This window comes from Bidens hawaiensis, unplaced genomic scaffold (genome assembly GCF_021521415.1).
Source record: "Bidens hawaiensis isolate Kalapana, Puna unplaced genomic scaffold, B.hawaiensis_p1.1 tig00055067_1, whole genome shotgun sequence".
NCBI classification, from domain to species: domain Eukaryota; kingdom Viridiplantae; phylum Streptophyta; class Magnoliopsida; order Asterales; family Asteraceae; genus Bidens; species Bidens hawaiensis.
Window position 1 is genome coordinate 28610 of NW_027506316.1, and position 17652 is coordinate 46261.

The following is a 17652-nucleotide window of genomic DNA, read 5'->3' on the forward strand; positions in this document are numbered from 1 at the left end:
GGTAAATAAGTTATAAAACTAAATTAGTGTTTTTATCTTTTTAATTATTATAGTTAAATTAGTTAGGTATATATTATATAGCGAGAAATTTATTATGATTATATTACTTGTATTAACTGAAGAGAGAGAGAGAGAGATAGTGTATTTATTGTTCTATTTACATCTTTGTCATTTATTTTTAAGCATTTAAAACCTAAAATAAAACTAGTGACTCTTATTCATTTCTCGCTGTAATATCATTTCTCTATTGAACTTAATCCTGTGTGTGTGTGTATATATGGATGAGATCTAGAGAGAACCATAGAACTACTAAACAATAATGTTTAACTTTTTTTTAAAAATAATATATTGTGATTTTTTTTCCTTCTTCAAATAAGATGGTATTGTTCCTAAAAAAACATCGATGCAATGCATATGTGTATTAATGTGTATTGCATATATAAAATTGTGTTTTATTGCATATAATACAACACAAATTCATTATCTAACACACACTATTGAATATATGTAAATACAACACTAATAATTGTATGCAAAGCACTATCGCGTATATGTAATACAACATAACGCACTATATCGATTTTTTTTTATTTTTGTATATAATATAAAACTATTGCAAATATACAATAAAAACAACTGTATATACGCTATTCAACACTATTTCAAATATCAAAATGCACACTATTGTAAATATGCATTATAGAAAAATCGATGTATTGCAAATACATTACCAACGAGTTTTTTTTTGGTTTTTTTTGTTTTTATGTTTTTTGTGGTGAAGAATAACAACATATAAGAAGAATGAAAGAAAAAAAATTTAACATTTTTTTATTAAATTAAAAATACTTTATTATTAGTTATTTAGTTTTCTCTCTATGGAGAAGTTCTCTCTTAATCCTTTTCGTGTATCTATATATATATATATATATATATATATATATATATAGAAAAGGGATCAAATAAGAATAAAGAGTTTCCTAAGAATGCTAAGAACCAACAAATTTTTGACATTTGGCATTACAAATGGTGGTGAAAGAACAATTCTAGGAAACTATGTCGGTTATTGGTGATTTTAAATCTCAACCATTAATTAACATGATCAAATGGCTATGATTTATTCTTAGTCTTCCTAGGAAACTACTTCTTTTTAGTATAACCCTCCCCTATATATATATATATATATTTAAAAGGGTTCAAATAAAAAGAAGTAGTTTCCTATGAATGATAAGAACCAATAGAATTTTGACATTTGGCATTAAAACCTATGGTGAAAGAATAATTCTAGGAAACTATGTCGGTTATAATGATTAAAGAGTAATTCTAGAAAACTATGACGGTTTTTGGTAATTTTAAATCTCAACCATTGATTGATATGATCCAATGGCTATGATTTATTCTTAGTCTTCCTAGGAAACCACTTGTTTTTAGGTTAACCCTCCCATATATATATACATATATTCATGTAAGTTATTTATATTACCTTGTTCTCTCATTCAAGTTGGATGAGATTTAAAAAAAAAAATCTTTTTCTTTGAAGTTCAAATTTTTATTAACCAATGTGACATGATATTTTTATTGATTAACTAGAAGGAATGGATTATTAAAAGTATATAATATAGTTTAAATCGCATAGAGAAATAATAAAGTAAATCTAAAATATTATATATATAGGGGTGGGTTATAGTATAAATAAATAGTGTTTTAAAAAGAGTAAGAATAAATCTAGAATTTTAGATCTAGGATCTAGTGGTTGAGATTGATAATTTCCAAAATACCAAATAGTTTTCTAAGATTTAGGCTACATAGTTTTCTAACTCTAAATGTTTATCCTTCATGCTCTTCCTACAAACTATGTATTTTTATTTTAACCCATATATATATACTAGATGGGTGCCCACGCCATGCAGCGAGAAACGCAAATATTAATAATCACGTAATAAATTTATGGGTGTTTATTGTTCGGTTTGAAACCATAAAATTGTTCATCATTGATTTGACTGTTGATTTGTTTCTTTCACTTTTGGCCAGTTTTCAATTTTCAAAAGTTCTGTATTGCTTTTCGATGACAAAAGGCTGTTGCAAAAGGTTTGGTTCATGGTTTAATTTAAAAAAATCAAAAACATATCGCAAACACACATACATAAAATGTATTTTTTAACTGAAAAAAACTATGACAATATCATACTCAAATTAAAGATAAAAATATGCTCGTTTTTATGGTGTAATTTTTTTAAAAAAATATTAAAGTATGAAAAATTTATTAAAGTTTAAAAATTGTGGGGGAATTTGGGTTAAAAGTGAAAATTAAAATAATATATAAGTAATAGATTAAGGGTTATTGTTGTAAGTATTCTTTAAGTTTAATTATAATTGAGGGACCAATATTGTAACTATATTAAATAAACGTTAGTTTTTAGTTTTATTGTGAGAATTACCCTTTTGCCCCAATTCAAGGTTGTAGCATATGTAGCATCACTTGTAAATCCCTTAGTTTGAAGTTTCTTAATTTACCCCCTCTTTGATGTAATATATATATATATATATATATATATATATATATATATATATATATATATAGAAAAGGGTTAAAATAAAAAGACATAGTTTTGTAGGAAGAGTAGGAATGACATAAAATTTAGAGTTAGGAAACTATTTAGCCTAAATACTAGATCTTAAGAAACTATTTGGTAGTTTAAAAACTACCAATCTCAACCACTAGATCATACATCTAAGGGCTTAGATTTATTCTTACTCTTCTTAAAAAACTATCTCTTTTTATTATAATCCACCCCTATATATATACACACACACACACTTAAGTTCAGAAGAGAAGTCATTTATTGCGAGAAGTTATTCCAACCAATTAAATTTTTCTTTTTATTTTTTTTCTTTTAATTATATCTAAGAATATAATGGTAAGGATTTTAATTTTTATATTTGGTAGGTATTAGAGTTTTAGAAAGTTTCATTTTGTTTCTTTTATTAATTTCTATATTTGTTAATTAACTTTAAAAAAATATTATCATTATATTATTTTTATCATGCGTGTATCGTCAGAACAATTTTTTTAGTTTCTTAGTTATTGATTAAATAAAAAAAACATAAAATTTATATGGTTTAAAACTCAAAACCACTATAATAATATCAATTAAATTAAAAATTCAAGACAGTTATGATTATTTCAATTAATATAACTGGATATTTATATTCACATCCTATGTATACACGTTTTTGAGAAATCTTATTATATATATATATTATGATTAAAATATCAAGTAATAAATATAAATATACATCATGGTGTAGAATATTATAAAATTGACAAAGTGTAATAATTACAAACAAACGACATAAAAACACACACCTACATAAACAAAAACAACCTACACATGAAATCATTCATACACAACTATTAAATAACATATCACTACACAACCAATATGTACCTACACAAACTTCAAACGGGCTACAAAACCAATATATGTTTGGAGAACTATACTAAGATATATCTACACACAGTTTTAGTAGCATGCTCAATAAAAGTTTCTCTAATGTTTGTTTGGTATATCCAAATGTAATTGCTAGTTTTTCTTTCTTTATTTTTTTAATAACTATGTTAGATTTTAAAAATATATGTATGACTGGATGTTGTGTAGGAAAATTTGTTTTCTTTGTGCGCTTGTAAACTATAATGCGGGGTGGTTGCGTAAGCCTGTGTGAAATTTTTTTACGATTTTTGTGTATTGGTCATATTTTTCTGTGTAGGTTAGTTAATTCTGTTATGTTATTCACATTGTATTGCGTCAGACATTCCTTTGATATTTTCGTTAACTTTCACAGCACATGTCTTAAACCCTACATAATTTTTTTCGAGTTCACCCACACATATTTACCAATTAAGTGTAGGAATTTATCAAGTTTATGTAGGCTAATATTCATATACAACATAACCCCTACACTTATTTAACGTTGTGTGTAGGATTATATATCAATTAAGTATGAGCATAATAAAAAAACAAAATTTATGTATACATATTAATTAAAAAACCCACGGCTTTAGATTAAAACATGTGAAAACAAAATTGTTTTTTCTACAACAAATACAAAAATACCATTTATGTATTAATGTCAATTCAAATGAGGAGTTATGATCTTTTCCTAAATTGATTTCTTTAACCAAAATACAAAACTACCCTTAGTGTATTAATTTTATTAAAATGAATAGCTTAAATTTACAATATTGTCATTTTAGTAATAACCATTGGTTACACATAATTAATGGTCTACGTCTATTTCTCGCACTTCTCGCAATATGACTTCTTTCATGAATCATCATATATATATATATATGGGAGAGTTATTCTAAAAATAAGTTGTTTCCTAGGAAGACTAAGAATAAATCATAGCCATTGGATCATGTTAATCAATGGTTGAGATTTAAAATTACCAATAATCGACATAGTTTCCTAGAATTACTCTTTCATCACTATAACCGACATAGTTTCCTAGAATTGTTCTTTCACCATAGTTTGTAATGCTAAATGTCAAAAAATTATTGGTTCTTACCATTCTTAGGAAACTTCTTATTCTTATTTGAACCCTTATATATATATATATATGCATATAAAAAACATATTTATTTAACTCCATCAGCTACAAATTATTTATTTTATTATTATTAGTAACTTGGATGAGTACTAGACTAAAGGAATATTCAAAATTAAAATCTTACTAAGAAGCTTGAAATAGATTGTAAAGAACTTACACCGATAAGAAACCAACATAACAAAAACGATTAAGCAAAACACCATTAAATGAGCCACAAGCCTCACCATTGTGTGATCTATTTAAGATTTTAGTATCTCTATTACCCGGCAGTATCGGGCAAATCTATGGGTTCCGAGTATACCCGTTAGTTTTTAAAAATACCAATCGGTATACCCGACCCAAAATCCATGAAATATTTATCGAGTGTTGACAAAATACATCTAGTTAATTACATCGGATATGTAACAATTAATCAATTACAATATATTATTATCATAAAATGTCTTTAATAGTTAATTAATTAAAAAAAATTGTTGTAAACAAGTTTAACATATAAGTAATGCTCACGGATTTATGATATATCTAAATATAAAAATAGAGGATAACAAAACAACTTAACTAAAGAATTAAACTATATATATAAGGTACACCTTTTTCAAAGTAAATGGGACTATGTTTCGGGGAATATTGCAAATCCCATACTATCTTAAACCCGTTAGGAATTTCAAAAGTAATTCTAAACCAACAAGACGCGTATTACCAGTACCAAATGCTTTGAGTTTCTGGTTTTCCGATCTGATTTGACTTTCATGGCCATCTATATGTACTAGATACACATTTAGTTATTACATTATGAAAAAGATAGTTGGTGAATACATATCTCGGTTATATTTGATATACCTTATCTACATTATCAATTTACTAAATAAAAAAAACTTTTAAAGTAGGTTTCATGTTCATAAATAGTCTGAACGGCGAATCGCCAATACCACCTAGCCAACTCTTGGCTGGTTCTAGTCAAGGCCGAATCTGGTCCTTGCACCAATTATATTTAATTGGTCGGGATGGCACTCGCTAATTCATAAACCAATTATATTTAATTGGTTTGCATCTTTTAACTTAAAAATTCAACTTAAAAGGTTGGTCACTTGAAAAGGACCAGATTCGGCCTTGACTAGAACCAGCCAAGAGCTGGCTAGGTGGTATTGGCGATCTATGAAAAAGATAGTTGGTGAATACATATCTTTTTATTATATTCAGGTACCCCCCCCCGGTGTTACGTCGGCTTATTTAGGTCTTTGTTTTTATAGTTAAGTACCATTTTAGTACATGTGATTTGGCCAACGACACAACTTTAGTACATATTCTTTATTTTGTGCAAATAGCTACCTCAGTTTCAAAAAAATTGCAGTTTTAGTATTTTTTTTCTAACCGTGTCTATTTTTTCCGTTAATTCAGGGATAATTTGGTAACTTCGTTATTTTCTTTGTTTTTTATTTTCTTTTAACTTATATATTGTAAACTCTAAATCCCCAAATCATAACATCAAAATCAAAATCCTAAATCCCAAATATCGTAAAAATTCAAACCCTATGATGATAAGGAGAAAAACTTTGGGGATTTAGGATTTGGATTTTGATGTTATGATTTGGGGATTTAAGGTTTACAAGATATAAACGTTTAAAATAAAAGAAAAAAACAAAGAAAATAATAAAGTTACCAAATTATCACTGACTTAACGAAAAAAATAGACGGCGTTAGAAAAAAATTACTAAAAATGCAAGTTTTTTGAAACTGAGGCAGCCATTTGCACAAAATAAAGAATATGTACTGAAGTTGCGTAGGTAGTCAAACCACATGTACTAAAATGACATTTAACTCTTGTTTTTAATCGTTTTGTTATTTTTTTTTTGTAGTAACTTGTTTTATTTCATTTTGATTTAGTACATATAGTTTGTAATGTTAATTATTTGTTAATGTTTAAGCTATTTCAATTGTAATGCATAGTTTTTTTAGATTTTTAACAAACAAACATGTAACATCCCATTCCCCGTTTCGATTAATAAAATAAAATATGAGTTATTATGAGTTGGGCTAGTGTTGGGTTAATATAAAATGGGTAATGGGCTTGGATCAATAAGGAAAGAAGACAGACCACGGGCTTAAGCCCATGACTCATGATATAAATACCTTAATTATCCCTTAATTCCCTCATTCTCATCCATTCCATACACCATCCAAAACACACACTTAAGCTCTCTCTCTCTCTCTATTTCTTTCTCTAACCGAAACCAAGAAGAAGAACTGATCCTGATCCGAGGTAATGATAGTATGATATTATATGGATCCAACCCGCTAGATCTAGTCGCGAAACGATGAACCGACACCCTCAACCGTTAAAGTCATGAGATCCGGATTGAATCAGATATAAACCGATCAAAAAACGAGCTTAGGGGTCACCCTAGCTCGGATATGGATCGAACGGGACGAAAAACAGTGTGAAAATACGTTTTTCCGGCCACTGCCCGGTTTCCTGGCATGGCGGCGCCGGAAAGGCAGCGCAAGCATTTAAGGGTGTCAGAGAATGTTTCTTACATTCTCTGACCTAACCCTAATTCGCTAACGGAAATATAACGAATTAACAGCTACTTCGCTATGTCCATTCGTTAAGGAAAAATAACGAATTAGCTTCATTCGTTAAGCAATTTGTTAAGCAATTCATTATGATCATTTGTTAAGGAAGAATAACGAATTAGCTTCATTCGCTAAGCAATTCGTTATGATCATTCGTTATAAAGACCAGTTCTTTATAAAGGGTAATTCGTCATAAAGGCCAATTCGTTATAAAGGTCAATTCGTTATGAAAGATAGAACCAACGAATGTGCCCCATTCGTTAGAGAATAGTATAACGAATTAGAATTTGAAAGAATGACAGAAACTCCTTGGACTTAGAAAAGAATGATTTAATTACATAATAGCCCTTGACCTTTATCAGTTGATGAAAGATACCTTAAAGAATTAATAAGTTAGCAATAAAATATTATTAAATAATTCTAATGGAAATTTTCTTAAGAGAGTAAATTAAAATAAAATTTTTTCAAGCAGACCTGGCAGCTCGACTCCAGCCAGGGGCTCTGCCCCTTGGACCCTGTTAGGGGGTGTCGCCCCTAGAACCCCGTTGCCAGGGGAGCTGCCCACGGACCCCTGTTCATTGAGGGTTATAATTAAATTAGAAACACGATATGGGTAGTGATAGTTAATTGATACGTGTCATTGTTATACAATCAGTCGTGCACAGCGAAAGAAAGGAATAACCATTAACGGTGAACGTAACAGGACTCGGGTGAGTTTCTAGCCCCATTTCCTTGTTATGTTTTCGGGGATGTGTGCATACTCAATGTGAATGTTAAACAATTACCTTAAATGTTAAGTGTATGCTATGATGATTGATGTGATAATATGTATGAATATTATGAATGTATGCTTGTCGGTACGTGAACGATCTTCGAATATTGCACGTATCGCCAGGAAAGGCGTGTCTTATATAAGATGCATGAATGATGTATGAATGAGCAAGAATATATATGAACGTATATAATAGAATGTATGTATGAAGAAGCCTAGAAATGATTGATTAGATAGAGAAGGAAGGGATCAGACCCTAATAATATCTGAGATAGAGAAGGAAGGGAACACACCCTAATAATATATGAGATAGAGAAGGAAGGACCACACGCTAATAATATCTGAGATAGAGAAGGAAGGGACCAGACCCTAAAAATATCTTAGATGGTAAAGATAGTTATGTATATGTTATGAATGTATGAAAGTATGAAAGACAGAAAGAAAGTATGTATGTACGAATGAAAGAAAGATAACAGACTAAGTATGTAACATGTATCTACGGCTACGTATATATAAATATGTGAATGTATTGTATGTTGCATGATTAACTAGAACCCACTCAGCGGAGCTAACTTTTAGTATGCACACATGTGAGTAGGATGGGACAACTGGCTTGAAGGGGGACACATGACAGATAAATAAAGAAGCTGGCATCTGAAGACTCAGTTGTTAATGTTTGAACTAAAATACATGTTTTAAGTTATGTTTTAAAGACAAGTTATGAATGTTTTGTAATGAATGTTGAAGTTTTATTTATTCTGCGAAAGTTTTAATTCACTATGATATCTAGAACTTTGTTAATAAGTAAATCCAACGTCAAAGTAGGGCACCAGGAGCGGGGCCTTACAAAACATAAACAAACACGAACCCATTCACACACTCGTGCGACGGCTTCGAATAACAACCCCCTTCAATTATTTTTTTGTTTTATTTTACTTTTACTTTATATTACTTTTGTCATTCTATTTCTCCTTATGTTCTCTCTGTTTTTTTCTTTCTATTTTTAGATGTTTTCTTTCACTCCTTTTATAATATATTACATGTTAAATTTAATATCTTACTTTGTTATAATATTCATCTAACTATAGTTTGAATGGCTAAATTTAGGTTGTCAAGTCTTTATCTTTTGGTTATTGCATACACTTCAATATTTAAAATGGAACCGACGTAACTTTGTACGATTCTTTATACGTATTTCATCGTTGCTTCAATGTGTTGCGTCACCACCTATTTTCTTTAAAGTAGAAAAGTAATTTTTTTATTAGTAATGTAAGCATAGATATATTTAAAACATAGTAAAGGCCTGTTACAAAACACTAAGAATTATTTCAAACATACTAAACACGTGAACATGTTTTCAACTATAATGACATTTTCTTATTCACACGGAGTTATGTTTTGCTTGTCACACAATATTCATGTGAAACCGTTCACAAATGTTTAAAGTTTGTTGTGATTTTCACTTTTCTTTGGATTTTCAGTCAAAAATGAATATATAAATGAATTTGTTTTCTATATTTTGTAATATATTTAAATTTGGTTATCCTTTATAGTAATATTTTTCACATTTATTTTAAATTCAACCATTCTGAATTATTGTATTATGCTAGACACCCATGTATTACACGTGTTAAATAGATGAATTTTTGTAATATATTTAAATTTGGTTATCCTTTATAGTTAATGCTTTTCATTTTCTTATATTTTAATATTCAACCATTCAATATATTGAATTATTGTATTATGCTAGACACCCATGTATTACACGTGTTAAATAGATGAATTTTTTAAACTAAATAAATGTTAGTGACAAAGACTTAGAAATCAAATAACATAAGCAAAAAAAGCAAACATAAATATTAGGTGAAGAAAGATAAGTGTCAAACTGAATGATGGTAACTAGGTGTGAGCAACTTAACTGTCGTAACCGTTTAACCAAACCATAACTGACATAACTGAACCAATTTTAACCGATAACCTACAAAATCGGTGGGTAAATTTAATGAATTTGTAAAAACCGTCAAATACGAGTCGGTTTTGGTTAAAGATAATTCCAAAACCGCCATAAACCGACACATTTATTTAACAAACAATATGTTTGGGATAAACTTCCACCAAGCATGTTGTTGGATTAGATCATTTTAGTGTTTTTGGTACAATGTTTGTTATTAAATTAAGTTGAATTTCATTGTTGAATTAAATAATATCATTCGTTTTTTGAATATTTGGTATTAATATTAAAGATTATATACATTGTTAAATTATTCATGTTGTTTTTTGTAATAATTGGTACCAAACTTTTAAGCACAGTTAATTTTTGTTTTGTTACGGTTAACCGACCCATAACCGAATCACTATAACCTACAAACCGATTAACCATAATCGCCATAATGGGTTGGTTATGGTTATGTTATCCATTAACCGACATATCGGTTATGGTTATGAGTTTGGCTCAGTACAACCCCAAACCAACCTATGCACACCCCTAATGATAACAAACATTCAGGTTTAAAAAAAAAGAGGAAGTGTAAGTCATAGATTGAGAATGATGCATATTAAACGTATTTATAATATGATCATAGAAAAAATAAAAAATCAATAGATGTGGATTAGTTTGTTGCAAAAGACTAGTAGATTAAAATGCATAAAACCCTTACTTCTAAAATTATTAGAGTAGCAACGTATTAGATAATAACAGAAAGTATTTCTCATTAAATTGTAATTATTGTATTATTTATTTGTTTAGTGAACCTCCTTTAATCAATGCGTAATTTATGTAGATGTTATTGTAAAAGATGAAACATTCTTTTCACTTATCTGTTTCCTCCATGGCCGACGGAGCAGACAACACCCTCCCCATGAGCACCCTCTTCCATCTTCTCACAATCAAACTCGCCCCAACAAACTACTTATTTTCGAACAATCATATGCATCCTATCTTTACCCTTCAAAACCTTTTTGGTCACATCGTTGGTTTCTCTCTTGAGCCACTGAAGACATTTACTGAACAAGATAAAATTGCTAAACTGCCTGGCATGCTATTATTTTGAACGCCTCACTTACCGAAGAGGCCTCTACTGAAGTACTCGGTATTTCTAGCACTCTTCGGATTTGGTTGGCTTTAGAAAAGACTTTGTAATTCTTTTGTCGAGTGTGTGCATTCCTTACGTGACACTCTTCGTCAACTCACCAAGGTTTTATCTTCTGTTACCGACATCATTAGCCGATTTAAATCAACTTGTGATAAGTTATCAACTATTGGTGAGCCTCAGTGGCGGAACCAGAAAATTCCAATTGGGGGGTCGCAATATAATTGGTTTACATTCGTAATTCAAAAGTGTACACAGATAACTTTTTTTTACCGATAGCCGGTAACTGGCATCTTCGAGGTCCCATAGCTTGAAACCGTTGAAGAATTGCTTCATTTTCAACACTTGCAAAGATATCTTTCTCTACATAGCACACCAATGCATCTGTGAGAAAATTATCACCCATCTTATTACGTAAATCAGTCTTGATAAACTTCATCGCGGAAAATGATCTTTCGACGGTAGCTGTTGCAACCGGCAAGTCCAAAGCCAACTCAACTAGTCGATAAACGAGGTCATATGTAATATGATATTTCATCTGAACCATTTTCTTTGCAAGTTCTCCAATATCATGAAGACCAGAATAAACTTCATTACTTTTCACATTTGAAATGTACCGATCAAGTTGTATCTTTAGTTGACCGAGATCAAAACCATTTAAAATCATCTGAATATAACTCAGCAAGCCGTAGTAACTTCTCATGGTCAAAAGTTTGAAATGAGTCTCTAGGGTCAAGACACGCTATACATGTAAGCAACTCCGAGTTTGCCTTAGTAAAACGCTCATTCATTTCATTAAGAAGAAAATCAACAACCTAGAATCATGTGGAAATAAAATATATAAAGTTTTCTAGCAAAAAATGTTATAAGCTGAACTTTTTTAACAAAAATAAATAATAATAAGGCACCTGATAAAAAATTTCAACGCGAAAGCGATGGAGATATGTTTCTGGCTCATCATCAATTGTCCTTCTAACTAGCCTGGAATAACATCTTCCATATTAGGCATATAAATTTCATGTTTAGAACAAAATGTGGTGACTTCATTCAATAGCTCCACCCAACCATCATCCCTGTATTTCTTTATAACATATTTCATATCTTCAATCAATCGAACCGCATTACCAATATTTTGATTCTTCAATTGTAGGGCTTGTGACAAGTCATTTGTCTTTCTTAATAAGTTTACCATTAAATGAGCAATAAAGACAAACTCAAAGTTTTCCATTTTCTCAGCCATACCAAGCGCATTGCCTCGAGTTTTTGCATCAGTGCCTTCTTTTGACAAAGCAATAAGCACTTCTCTCACCGGTTTCCACAAGTCTAAAAGTCGAAGTATAGTTTTAAGATGGGAACCCCAATAAGTGTCACCGGCTCGGGCTAAACTCATTTCTTGGTTTTTACCTTTTCCTGTACATACTTCACCCGTTCCAATTCGTTTCACAAACTCATCATGTTGTTTTTGTCGAATCAAATCTTTCCTTTTACATGAAGCTCCAACAATATTCACAATCTTTGTAAGCTAATAAAAAAAAGAACTTATAGATTCATATTCAGATGACGTGGCCACAACTACCAGTTGTAACTGATGTGCAAAACAATGTATATAAAACGCAAACTTACTTTCAGCTAGATTTTTTTACTTCAATCCATTTAGCTCTCCACGCATATTGGAAGCTCCATCATAACCTTGACCTCTAACTTTAGACATTGTTAAATTATTTTTTCAAAAAAATTATCAATAGCACTTTTTTAGGGATGATGCACAGGTGTCGGTAACATGTACTACCCCAACAAACGGTTCAATCACTTCTCCACCATCATCTACATATCTCAAAACCACCGCCATTTGCTCCTTTATAGAACAATCACGAGACTCGTCAATTAAAATAGAAAAAAACTTATCTTTAACCTCGTTCACAATAATTTTTCTTACCTCTGTAGCACATGCATTAACTATTTCTTTTTGAATTTTAGGCGAAGTCAACTGATTATTTCCATGTGATTTTGCATTAAATGCCTTATTTGCTTCATCATTACGCTCACAATACCATTTGACATGTTCAAAAAAATTACCTCGGCTATTAGAGCTTATAGACTCGTCATGCCCGCGAAAAGCCAAACCTTGATTTAAAAGGAATCGAATCACATCAACAACAGCGGTTAATCGAACACGATAAACAATCTCATCTTGCTTACATTGTTGTGACAATACGTTGTCAAGATTGTGCCTTTGATCTTTAAATAACTCAAACTGAACTCTAGCATGATTATGTCTACTATTTTGACCTCCTTCATGATCACAAAAATTTTCAAATGCCTTTTTCAAGTTTCTAAAATCATGGTTGATAAAGACTTCATCCCCATGTCTATTACCGGTAGGGAACAAATAACACCACAAACAAAATGCCGCATCTTTTGATGCGCTATATTTTAACCAGAAAAAACGATCAAACCATGTTTTTTGAAACTTCCTCAATTGTCCACAAATTTGTGTTTTGGGAAAATTGTGACCTTTCGCTATATAACGTCTCCTTACTTCCTCTCGGATATTAATCGAATAATCATTTATTGGTTTGCGCAAGGCTGGGATCACCAAGAATTTCATCTTCCGATACTTCAACTTCTTCTCGACTTCTTTTATTATAATTTTCACTGGCATGTGACGAACTTGATGGACTCTCGATGCTTGATTTGGGTGTTTTACCAAAATAGTTTTTGATGGAAGCGTTTCTACATACACAAATATTAAATATTAATATCGCAATCATTATATAAAACAATAAGTTCTAGATTAGATCATATTTGTAAATTAACTACGTAAAAGATAACTACACAACAAGATTCCTAATTTTCTATGGTTAAAATCATAAAGTATTAACATACTAAATAATAACAATTAGTTAAAAACTTAAAACAAAAACCAAAATATAATGGAGTTAACTTACTTCATATTGTCTTTTGAGATGGGGCCACAGTAGGGGAAAGAAACACCAAAAAAGTGAAAGTAGTAGGTGTAAAGTGACGGCTGACTTCTGATTATGTACTGGGTGAAAAGTGAAAATAAATTACCAATAATATATTAGGTTTGAATATGGGCTTATCAAAATAATTAAATTGGTTCATTTAAAGGGCCCACATTCATATAAACTCATTTAAGAATACAGGGCCAACAACTCTTGTCATCTTCTTCATCTTTTTAGTTTTGCCCACAACTCTTCGTCATCTTCTTCATTCTTCACTTTCAGAGTTTTGCATGGCCAACACTTGCTGGAAACACAATATATCTACTTATTCTTTTTGACTCATCACTTTGTGAGAAGTAAACGAGAGGGTCAAGCCATAAAAAAACAAAAAATACCTACTCCGATCTGCTATAAATTTTGCCGGCCGGAGGGTCAAGAGACCCTCCTGACCCTCCCTTAAATCCGCCGATGGTTAGCATGTTCCAGATATGGGCAAGAGACATTTGTTTCTTTGTGGGCTTGGTCCATCCTTTGAATCCTATTTTTGTTACTATACGGACTTTTAAATCACCACCGCTTGTCTGTGACCTCGTAACTCAAGTTGAGAGTCATCAGCTATTTTATCATTTTATTCATGGTAGTTCAACACCACCAACGACCTTCATGCCCAACACAATTGTACCTCTCGAGCCCGCTCCTCTAATTACTGGGGTTGTAGTTCTCGTGGGGTTTCAAACAATGGTTGGGGTCCATCTGTGAGGCCCCGAAACTGGACGCCTTATTTGGCGTTAGATTTTCTCATAAACACAATTATATACAAATCAGAGTTACCAGAAAGTATCACGGAATATTAAACTTCAACCATTCGTTACATAGTATTCAATTAGTCTTTAATTCTTAAAATAAATGAAACAAGAATTTTTCTTCTTTTTTCAGATGCCAGCCTTCTTTATTCTTTTTCCATGTGTGTCCCTCAAGCCAGATGCTTTAGCCTATTTGACTGTGTGCATACTAAAAGTCAGCTACAAAGAGTGAGTTATAGTTTAAACAAGTCACATGTTATTCTTACACATAAGTGCATACACATTTGCATCCAAAGATACCATTCTTACACACATAAGTTGTTCTTACCTTCTTACCTCTTACATATTCCTACATTATACTTACAGTCTTGCATATATATCATAAAGTGTGTCACTCTAACTCTTGCGTATTATAAGGGCCCGCCACCCTAACTCTTGCACTAATATTATAAGGGTCTACAACCCTAACTCTTGCATTCTATCCATTCTACAACTTGTACAATCATATATGCAATATATCAATAAACACACATGACATATTCTCACAATATACAATTATATTTAATTAATGTATATAAATTCTTTTCTTTCAAGTATGCACACAACTACAAAACATTTTAATGGATAAGGGGATAGAAACTCACCTGGATCCTATTGCGTTCTGAGTTAATTGTAATTCTTTTCTTTAACTGAGCACGACTTAGTTTTTAATGGGTACACATGTTAATTAACCACATAACTGACTAATAGAACTAACCCACTTAGTGAACTAAGGCGACAGAGTTGGCTAAGATAACTTGATAGACTAAGCTCGTTAGTTGAGTCTATGAATCTAACGGGGTTACTTTAATTAACAAAGTTAGTTAACTTAACTTAACCAAGCTAATGAGGTTAACTAGGCTAACTCAGTAACACACCCATTTATTAAACCCGTCTAATTTTCTAACTAAATTAACCTTAGTTAACTAGGGCTAATCATGGTAACTACTGTTTACTTTATTTTATTAATGGCGCTAAGTGGGGCTAAATATATTGTGTTAGTTCGTTGGACTTAACGGGTTTTGCTAACGGAATTGGTTCATTTCATTAAGTCCGATTCATTTAGGTCCAACCCGCTTCTCGCATAGGGGTTGTTCGTTGATCACAACTCACAGATTAGTTAATTGGCCTCACATACGACCCAATCTAGGGCTCGCACATTTTAGACTCGCATGTCCGAGTCAGTTGTGGGCTCGCAAAAGTTGGGCCTGTTGCTCACCAGATCGCATTTTCTTGGGCATGCCTCAGCCTAAAATCCATTTCTGTAACATCCCGAAATTTCAAAGAACAATATTTATTATGATGGAAAAGTTTACTTGAGTTAGTAAAGAAATAATAAAATAATAAAGATGGAAGAGTAAGTAGGCTAATTAGATGAAATTAGTTATAGACCAAAAAGGAAAGATGGACCATAGGCCCACGGGCTTAAGGGAGTATAAATACTCCATAAATCCTAATCCTTTCCATTTTCATCCATTCTACACCATAGCCTACACCATCACACACTTAAGCCAAACACCTACATAGCCGGCGGCTCATACCCAAATTCAAATCAAGGAAAATTTGTGACAAATCCTTGATTATACAACCAATATACATGTCCAAGATCACGTAGTTAAGCTAACCGTAGCTTGAAGTGAATCGTAAAGGTACGTTTTAGCTTAAAGATTACATATTTATGTCCGTTTGCCATAAGAATTTATACGAAGGAGAATCGGTCATTGTTATACAATAAAAATGTGAACTTGATTTAAAATGGACTTAATCAACTTGTTAGTTATTGACCTAGCTAAAACGGGTTTACGATTAATAAAGGTTTAATCTATATACCTAAAATTGGTTAGATCTTGATGATGTAATAGTATTGGATGTAAAACGGTTAAGGAAAATGGCAAAAGGTGGTTAAAAGTTATGATATGGACCGATAACAATTACCTGAGCCAAGAAAGGAATAAAAGAGAGGAAAAACGAGCTGAAAGCATCAGACTTGGGTAATCTGTTTAGAGTCTCAGTTATGATATTCTTGGTCAACCTGAATTCTCGATCAAAGGGAGATCTCGGTCAACCTGGGTTCTCGGTTACCTTGAGTTCTCGGTTCACCTTAAGATCTCGGCTAAGTTCTCTGCCTTAGAGTTCTCGGCCACTTAGTGACCTGTTGTGGTCTATGGACATGGCCCAGCTAGGCCCACAAGCTATACTGAACAATGGGCCTGATCTAACTAGTTGGCCCATCTGTATGAATTAAACAAACGAGCCCAACCTAGACAATGCGTTGGTTAACTAATATACCGACTTATTAATTATACGATTAATTAACATATATATATATATATATATATATATATATATATATATAATAGTTCGTTGTGCACAATTAAAGAAAGGGATTACTATTGGCTCCGAGCGTAACCGGATACAGGTGAGTTTCTAGCCCCATTTTCCTTGTTATGTTTTCGGGGCTGTGTGCATATTCAATGTGATTAGTTAATACACTTACCTTAAGTGGTAAGTGTATGATATGTGTGAATGTTATGAATGGTGTATGTATGATATATGGATGTATATAAATGATGTATGGATATTATAGATAGGGTTATGAGTATATAAGAAAGTATATAAAATTATAAAAGAAAAGGAAGGTATGAATGAAGGAATTGACGGTAAAGGGTGGCAGACCCTAAGAATATCTGTGAAGGAGGGTGGCATACCCTAATAATATATGTGAAGGAGGGTGGCAGACCCTAATAATATCTGTGAAGGAGGGTGGCAGATCCTAATAATATTTATGAGGTTATAGGGTG

The 17652-nt window shown here is 31.5% G+C and overlaps 1 protein-coding gene across 1 annotated transcript; it reads right to left on the reverse strand.

Moving 5' to 3' along the window:
* Positions 1-11272: 11272 nt before the first annotated feature.
* LOC143617475 (uncharacterized) lies at positions 11273-11746 on the reverse strand. Its single transcript, XM_077090023.1, has one exon. It carries the CDS (start codon positions 11744-11746, stop codon positions 11273-11275), a length of 474 nt encoding a protein of 157 aa, XP_076946138.1.
* Between the last annotated feature and the right edge of the window lie 5906 nt (positions 11747-17652).

Excerpts from the sequence above, each read along its gene's own strand:
- LOC143617475 (XM_077090023.1), bottom strand. The coding sequence starts at position 11,746 with ATGAGAAGTTACTACGGCTTGCTGAGTTATATTCAGATGATTTTAAAT.